Consider the following 9,266-nt stretch of genomic DNA (forward strand, 5'->3'; position numbering starts at 1 on the left):
TGAAGGAAGCCTTTGTTTTGGTTTGGTTGCTTGTTCTCTCTGAGTCTCTGAAAGGATAGACATGCAACCAATTTCTTGCAAAAACTCCCTGCTACAGTCTCTTAATATTAGAATAGTGATATTGAGTAGAAGGCGGTTATAGTCTTTGCTTGTTTCCTGTATTTGCAACTGCTGTATCTGGCTGGTAGAGTTTAATGATGTATTTGGCCTAAAAGTATTTTAACAATTGTATTTCTGTGAGACGGCTTTTTCTTATTGCTCTATATGAAGACCGTGTTAGTATTTACCATCTAGATACCAGAGATAACTTTACATTTTCTTACTTTTCATTAAAAGTTTTGCTTTGTTAGACCCTGTTTGATTTTTCCTCTCGTTAAGGCTCCAAGGAACGAGTCGCTGTACTTAGCAGGTGAAGTGGGAGGATAGGAGAAAGAAGGGAGCGGGGAAAAGGGGAATCCCTTGTGTTAGCATTCACCGGAGGCTTGATCGTACTTGCCTCTGGGTGAGGTGGAAAGCACTCTGTTGATTCAAGGAGTTGACCCAGTATCCTTCTAGGGTAACCAGGATGGAAAGCCTAGGAGAGGCACTATGGAGGGAAGGTTACTTTCCTTGGATAAAGAATCCAGGTCTGGCTTGGGGGTCCCAGGGAAGTTTGGGAGACTAGAGCTATCAGACACTCAAAATCCCTGATTGCTGCCGGTAATCAGATCTAGCTGAGTGAATTAGCTTAGAAGGACTTCTGCTAGTACCTCATTTTTGACTCTAAGGTTCAGATGGAAGTATCTATGGACAACCTGAATCAAGAGAAACTATTACAGTGCTCGTCAACGCAAAGGGTTTTGTCTCAGGAGCAATAAAGTTGGCACTTTTCGAGCATGCTGCTCGCGCTAGGATCCAAATACTATGGTACTTGACCATCTCATGCTGAAACAGCACGCAGAGGAGAAAGGTAGCCCTGGATTAGGTTAGTACAGGGTTAAGATCCTGTTGATTTATTAAGTTATGGTCCCCTGCCTGTCGGATTCCGCTATTGCTCACTATTTTCTGCCCCCATAGCAATGTTAAATTACACTGTGTGAGGTAACATGAATGCTCTTGATTAGCACGGGTACCCTTAAACTCCTGGTGACTCAATTTGTCCCTTGGTAATACTGCCATCAAACTCAGTTAGACCTAGAAAAGGAGACTACAGAGCACCTGTAGGATGGGTGGGGGAGAATTTTGGTGCTGATAATGCTGAAGGCACAGTGCAGCACACAGAGAAAATGGATGATCAGCCAGCCCAAGCCACAAATCCAGATCTAAACACCTCAGAACATTATTGAACACATCCTGCATCTATATCTGACAGTTGCATCTCTCTCTCCCTCACACAACACAATACACACACACCAAACACACATACCAATCGCACACTTTTGGAGCCTCTGGCTGTTCTCATTTCTCTCATATGGCATTGGACTCTGTGGCATGAAGCTATGGAGGTAGAGAGCTCATCTATGCTATCTGTTGGTGAACGGGGAAAGAGCAGACAGCTCCAAGACAAAGGCAGCTCTCCTCCACAGCCAGTTGGTGAACAGGCCAATGAGAGAGCTCATACGCAATAAAACTTCTACCAGAAATCCTCCAGCGACCCGTTGGGGCCTGAGCAGACCCTACACGAACTCTGAACTGAAGCGGTAGTGCCTGAATGAGAAAAGAGGAGGGGAAAGGGTGCGGGCAAGGACTCTAAGCTCAGAAATCTCTAGCACTATTGATTCTTGACTTAGCATCAGATGACAACAAGAGACACGATGGTGGGAGCAGCTTTGCACGTGAGAGGGCAGCTCTTGCTGAACGCCTCGAGGCAGCAGCGAGCGAGAGCTCAGTCGAACTTCCAGTACAGTCCCTGACCCGGCACAGTAAAGCTGGAAAATCATCCTGGCTGGGTACGTTGGGAGAATCTCAGGGCCAGCCAGGAGGACTTCCTGGGATGTGAGAAGTGGTCACGAAGATGCACTCCCATACTGCAGAACTAAACCCTGACACCGCAATTAGGAGTAGCTGTAGCAGTGGAAGCAATGTGTTAAGGTGATATTGCTATTGGAGATGTTCCTTTGGAGCGGGCAGGGCGAGGATGAGTATGGTGGTTTACTGCCAAGACACCAGGTGGGAAAGGCGAGAGTATTTATTATATTTTATATTGTGTATGTTTTCAAGTCAATGCCTTGTCCCCCTCCCTACTAGGAGCCTCTTGTTTTATGTACAGAGTCAGCTGCGGGGGTGGGGAGCGACACGCCAAACCCCAAAAAAAAGAATGGGCTTGTTTTTAGCTTAATTGTTTGTGAGTGCTTGTGGCTAGTTGCGGCTGTGTGTTGTTTGCTTGTTGCTTCTTTTTTTGAGCGGCTCCCACGAAGGGGGCAAAGGACAAGAAGGGAGAGAGTCTGGGTATACATAGAGGGCCATCACAGCCCGGACTGAGACGGAGGATCTGAGTCACATAGAGTGTTGGTTTCTTAGTGCATTGCTGTGGTTAGGCCTCATTTTGAAATGGATTAGCTGCATTTGTCGATTGTGAAGTCAGATGCTTATTCACCGTCGGATAACTGTGGTGGCGTATTGCCTGTTCAAAGGACAGAGGGCAGGTTTCTGGTGGTCTTAGCCAGATAGGTGTCTGATTTTAAGAGGAACCGCTAGAATTCTTGAACCGCCCTTCTGCTCGCACAGCACCTGGCAGTAGGGTTACAACTACTTTGAAATGTGAGGTAAATTCCACTTTTTCAAAGCCTACATTGAAATACAGAAAATGCAGGCAAATGAATCCGGGATTTTCTCACATCCATTGCTGGCTGGCTGAGAGCAAGATCATGAACCTGCCTTACTACCCGGAAATTAGTGCACCATAGCCCTGGATTTCTCGTTGTTCAGCACTTAGCACAGCAGGCTTCCATGCCTGATTTGCACCATCGTCCTTGACTTACTCACTGGACTGAAATTAGCAGCAGGATTTACAGTCAGCTGTTCTGCTAGTCATTTTGGTTCTGTTTGATATCTGCCGATAGGATCAAATCCTGTATATAGATAACCAGTACTCATCAGGGTATCTTTCAACCTCTTAAAATACAGGCATGGCTGGTGTCAATTGATATAGTTCCATTGACTTCACTAGAGAGCTACGCCAATTTACAGTAGCTGAGGATCAGGCCCAACATCATTTGTTTGCTTAAAAATGTTCCAGGTGTGCAAAACAAAAATCTCCTTCCCCCTATATATATGCATTCAAGGCCTCTCTCTCCCTCTATCTCTCATGTGTGTATATATAAAATGTCTTTGCCTCATTTGACATTGTCCTTTACATAGAGGGCAGTCTCCCTGAGTGGTGTGGGCCTGCTAGTGCTCCTCATCCCTTTGCTTTGCCTTGTGCTGATTCAGGAGTTTTCAGTCTGCTCCTAGTTTAGCAGCAGGTAGAATTTTGCAAAACTACTTACATGATTTCAGTGTTCTGGCAGTGAGGTCCGCTGGGGGTCAGCTTCACCTCCTGAATGCTCCTGGGAGGGATGAACTTGGAATGCAACTCAATGCACTGGCATCGGAGCTCATTCCCCATCCTTGCCAGACTCATCCCTGGAAAAGAAGAAGAGTTGTATGGTTGGTGAGATACTCAGCTAACCCGACACATGTGAAGCAGAGCACTTGGTTTTGCTTGATCAGACATGCTTGCTCTGTTTTTTCACAAGGGTCTTGTCTAAAAGGTTACCTTGGTCCTCACCTCTAAAAGCTAATTATGAAAAGGTATGGAGAGCAGTTGATGCTGCTGCAACATAATGTTCGGATTTTTTTTAAAGACAATGCTAAGTCACTGCGGGGTGGGGGGAGTTGTTTTGGTTTGGTTTTTTAACCCGTTTTTACTTGGCCAGATTCTGATCTGGTTACAGTGTTGATGAGCCTCGATTTAAAGTCATGTAACTGAGGATAAGCTCTGGCCCCTCGCTTTTCATCAGTTTTGAGGACTCTCTCTGATCATGTTCCCTGCTCCTATTGCTTATTCCCTACTCCGAGTTGCATCCTTCTGTGTTTGAGACAACGTGGTGTCACAAACTGTTTGATGCAGGGAAGAAGCAAGAGGCGCAGACAAACATTGCAATGAATCGAGCCCGATTCAGCCTGTCTTTAGAACCAGAGGAAAAGCAGATAGTGAGAATGAGGCAGAAGCATAACTTTCCATAGCAAAGAGACTGTTTCTCAAAGTTTTCCACCAGGTGTCAGCAGCTCTTCAGAGCAGTGACTGACTTACAGCTCTGTCTCCAAGGAAGATCGTTGGAAAAAGTTTTAACAAGACCTTAACTTTTTTAAAAAATAAGCCTGAACTGTCCCTCCAGGCATACTATGCGCATAACTAAGCAAAGCCCTGTAAGCCCGAGGAAGGATTTTCTTACCTTCTGACACCGCTGCGTAGGTTAGGAAAAGAGCCAAGACAGCAACAACCAACTTGCAGTTCATTGTGAGAGGCGAGGCGAGCTTCCCTCCTCGATTCTTCTGGCTCTGTTTGCTAGGAAGGAGCAGTGAGCTCTCTTGTTGTCTCGGGAGGTTTCTGATGTCTGAGCTGTGTGACCAACCCTCTTATATACCCGTCCGGGTGTGCGAGGCAGCACCGTGTTTCGATGGTGTCAGAGAAATTCCAAGCGTGCAAGCCGCTATCACAAAATGAGTCATATGGCCTGTGGGTAAAACCCTTCCTAGATGACCCTGAAATTAGTCGATTATTTTCCAATCACCTCCTTATGAATGCGATCCGATAGCTCAGGTTAATGATGGTTTCTTCTGATTATTCTTTTAGGATGATTTGACTGCCACTTTCTATTCTTTTGTCTGATCCTGTGCCTGGGTAAGACACTCAGACTCGTGCTTTCCCCTGACGATTTTTTTAACTGGATATGCGGGGCGGGAGAGGTGAGAAATAACTGTGCTTTAAATCCAGTGCGCGTCTCCACGCGCAGCTATAGGAAATATATATCATTTCTCTCTATTGAAATGTGGAGTCAGCTCCTGCGTTTCTCTCCTGCACGATTATAACCTGAAAATCAAGGTCAAAACTCACACCGACTTCAATGGGACCAGGAGTTTTAGACCCTACTGTTGTAAATTAGTCTTAGTCTTAGTCATTGGCATTTTTTCCTCCCTGCCGTAACCAGGAGTTGTCCTTTACACAAATATAAGGAATGAACATCTCACATGCCAATGGTTCGTGAAAGGCGTTGGGCTGTGATTTATTTTATTTTATTTATTTTTTTCCAAGCTGCGTGCAGGATTTAGCATACAATTCAGGCTGCTTTGGAAAATCTCAGTGTGGTGCCCTCAATACCCTGAAAGTACTTCTGGAATGTGACCCCAACGACTGTACAGAGGAAGAATGGAGTGAAACGACAAGTGTTGCCAGATAAACTAAATAAACACACACGCTTCACACACACACACAAACCCAGAGGATAATTTTCTCTCTGCCTTTCAATGTCAAATAAGTCTTAGGTGTGAACAGATGTAAGAACAAATAGATATCACGCGGCTGCCTGGATTATGTTTTTCCCTTTATAGGGCGAATTCAGCTGTTTGTATTTACTAAAGAATTAATTATGGTTTTTGGTGATGCGGTGTTGATTCAAAGGGGAAAACTGGCCGCCGCCATCTGTTGCATGATCGCCATGTAGGGTTGGCGAGCATTTGGCTCCATGTCATTTACAAAATGGATTGTTTCCATGCAACTAGGGTACCTCCGGCTAACTGGAGCCTTTGATGCTTGTGCCATGTCCCCACAATTTTTCTTTTCTGGACACATCATTCCAGGTTCTCCATGTGCCTAGGAGCACAGTGCACAAGCATGAAAGGGGTAGATTTATGATGTTCTGTAAACACTTGTCACTGTTTCACATCTCATTCAAGAATGGGGCTAAAAATCCCTACTCCTGTGTGTTCCATTTTGCTTGCTCTTCACAAAATTCTGATGGAAACCAAATTAGCTGCGTCAGATTTATTCGTGAATGCAGGAGAGAGGCACCAGATATTCCAAGAGCGGAAGGTGAGTTGTTTGGGATTTTGTTTGTTTACATGTTGATTAAAATTAACACCGGCTTGACAACCTGCCCTGCAATGCTTTCTGGTGGAGCTGTTGTCCTGAAAGATCGACCTATATCCTCAGATAGCAAGATACTGACTCTTTTGGGCTAAATTCAGTGGCCAATATCAATAATAGGTGTAGTAATTATTTTCGTGTATATAACCTCTGTCAGCCAGCTACTTGTGCTGATAGCAGTAACAAATAGAGTGATTTCTATACACCTGCCAATTTGCTTTAAGATCTGTGAGAGTCACAGCCACTCTCAGCTCCAGCTGGGATATCATCCCCTCCCTTCCCTCCCCAGCACCCTCACATAGTTGGGTGAGGAGCTCATCCGAACTCTGTACCTGTTCCCTCACCCCAGCAAAGGGATTGGCACCAAGCAGATCTCACTTCCTACTTCAGAGACAGGGAATGATGTCTGGGCAGCAACTGCCAGCCGGGGGACTGGTCAGCACTCGCCCCACTGCCTGCTCCACTTTCCAGTAATCCAAGTTTGCCCAGGGGAAAGGAGCAGTATAGTGAAAGCCGCCTTTCTTCTGTGGGCAAAAAGGAGGGATGAGACTAAACTGAAAAGATGGCAGAAATGAAGACCCACCCTCCCCCACTCCTATTCCCCCCTCCCCCACCTTTTGTCCCACAGGAGGGCGGGCGGAGAGGTAGGGTTTCCCTGCCCTAGGTCAAGGCCTCAGACTTCCTCCTCCTCCCAGCCTCACCTTGTCTAGAAAAAGCAAGAATGAGGAAAATTGGGCCAAGTAATCTGTTCTGCAGAAGGAATTTAGAGTTTCCAGCTCTGCCTCCCTTCAAATGTTGTTTGACGGGGCCAGGTTTGACCTTTGGTGTTTTTCTCAATCTCCAGCTTTGAGTCAGGAACTATACAATCATCCCAGTTTCATTCATTTTTCCCCCTCCCTCCCTCAGTGACCCCAAACGTCACCAGAATCTCCTAACTCCTTAGCAGTGAGTCCAACAATCTAAGTAATCTGGGTATTAGTACTTAGTCTGACAGGTGTAATTTAATTTGTTTTATATTTAGTAGCTAGTGTACTTGTACTGTTTTCTAAGTGCTTGTTAGTTAAGGGCCTGGGGTGAAATTAGCTTGCAAGCTTTTCTTCCCATCATAAAAGATTCTTCAATCAAGTCTCAGGACAATTGCACAGACACACATTACATAACAGCAGGCGCCTCCTTTGCAAGAAGCCAGGCAACTTCTTGGGGCGTGGGTGGATTCAGATCAACTCATGCATGTCCCAGTGCCTTCTCTCCTCGCAGGAAAGAGAGAAACAAGTCTAGTGGGCTCACTGAGCAGGAAAACGTACTCATATCCACCAATTGGGTAATTGAAAAAATCCCAATACTAAGTTTTCCAAGAAAGTGGATTCCACCCAAGACAGACTTATCTGTGACAGTTCAAAAACAAGGAAAGGTCTGAGATTTTGCTGTCAGCAGGAAAGTGACCTGGATCTTCTAGCCAGACACATTCTGAGTTGGTCACATGATACACAACCATTACACCGATTCAAAGGATTTACAAAAATAAAGGCAAGAAAAGGCTTGAAGTTATCAGGGGGTCCCCCTAGGCCCTTACCATTTTGGAATTACAGATCTGTTTACTGTCAAATCACCATTTATCACACTCCAGTTTAAGGAGGATGGTATCACAGAGTCCCTGGTGCCTGGACTCTCTCCAACCAAACACCAGCTGCTCTGTAACAGGGCTTGGCATAATAGCCCTCAATAGACAGTGTTCTTCAGAAGGTGCAGAGCATTCCTTCCAAGGGAGAAAACTATCCATGAAGACTAGGTGCCCACTGTTAAATGGAAAACATTTTTCTTATGAGCTAAATTGTAAAGATTATCTCAGGTCAGTGTTTCTAATTCGTAGCATTAATTGCGGCTTATCCGTTTAAAGCACATCAGGACTTCCTGTCCTCTTCAGTCGTAAGTCCATTTGGCAGCAATACTGCATTTCTCTTTCCTCCAGTTAGAGTGATGCCTGATTTTCTCTCATCAACACGTGAAACAGGTTTTAACAAAAAGGGCATGACCATAATTTCTTCCTGTGAGAGAGATCACTCTAAATAATAGGACTTAAAATATAGTGCTTTCTTCACATAGTTTTCACATGGGTAGAAGTAAACAAGACACATCTATAAAATTTAATTCTAAAGTACTATCATCGAAGATTCATATCCACAATTCATTCACTTACGTTTTCCCCTAAAAATCCCATTCTTCACCTCTGACTTTAAATGCAACTACTTTCAAAGTGAGTTATAACAGGCTTTGGTTAGGTGGAACTAATCTTTTCCTAAAACTACAGACTTTCATTGTTCACAGTAAGTATTTTTTTTCATCACTAAGACCTTTCAAAAGAGGTAGGGGGAATTGTATTGAATTGCTTATGAATATTAAAAGATAATCTCTGTCAAAAACATCTTACTTCACTCCCACCAGAAATCAAAGCTGTTTGAAAACAGCAATGTATACATTGGCCATTTCAGCACTGGAAATGTGGAGCAGCGCCCTGGTCTTCAGCTCGACATTTGCCAAACACGTTGGTCGCTCCTTGTAAGATCTTAGACAATATTTTTAGGTCCTGCCATGAGTGCAGGGGAACTGAATCTGGATGACCTCTGGAGGTCCCTTCCAGTCATACATTGATCTGACCCTTTGCTAGAAGAGCTGTTTGCAGTATCGTTCTCAGATAACTCCCCTAGCTCCCAGGTACTTAAAAGGTGAACTCTGACTAATCACCCCACGTGGACTCATTGAAAAATGCTCTGCAACACGTGACTTCTCGCAACCCACCTATCCATCCAGACAGCTCAGAGTCTTTATCATGAGGGTGCTGGGACAGTGAAGGAACTGACTAGCGGGTTTGGTGTGGCTGTGCTTCCAATGGCTGTTGGTGGGGTAGGGCACACAGGGTGTAGTGTGATCACTATTGGCCACTGCTTAGTGAAAAGGTTCAAACTCCTGTGCGGGCAATGTGGATACTGTGAGATCAACATGCAGTAATTTAAGTGAACACTGCCAGATAACTAACCCTTTACAATTTATTTAAAGGCTGGAGGGTCAAGAGGATTGCTTGAACTTGGGAAAGTGCAGATTGCCTATAAACTCGCAGCCTTCTCTGACAAGTGCTGGAAATTATCAACCCTAGATCAAAAGT

The 9,266-nt window shown here is 44.8% G+C and overlaps 1 protein-coding gene across 1 annotated transcript in view; it reads right to left on the reverse strand.

Moving 5' to 3' along the window:
- Positions 1–4,644, reverse strand: part of LOC116834615 (interleukin-8-like) — a 4,790-nt gene extending 146 nt beyond the window's left edge. The window contains exons 1-2 of the mRNA XM_032796831.2: positions 4,416–4,644; positions 3,468–3,603 (exon numbers count right to left, since the gene is read on the reverse strand). Coding sequence (XP_032652722.2) covers positions 3,468–3,603; positions 4,416–4,479 — 200 coding nt within the window. The 5' untranslated portion in view covers positions 4,480–4,644. The remainder of the gene's footprint in view (positions 1–3,467; positions 3,604–4,415) is intronic.
- Between the last annotated feature and the right edge of the window lie 4,622 nt (positions 4,645–9,266).

The sequence above is a fragment of the Chelonoidis abingdonii genome, chromosome 5 (genome assembly GCF_003597395.2).
Source record: "Chelonoidis abingdonii isolate Lonesome George chromosome 5, CheloAbing_2.0, whole genome shotgun sequence".
In the NCBI taxonomy this organism is placed as follows: Eukaryota; Metazoa; Chordata; order Testudines; family Testudinidae; genus Chelonoidis; species Chelonoidis abingdonii.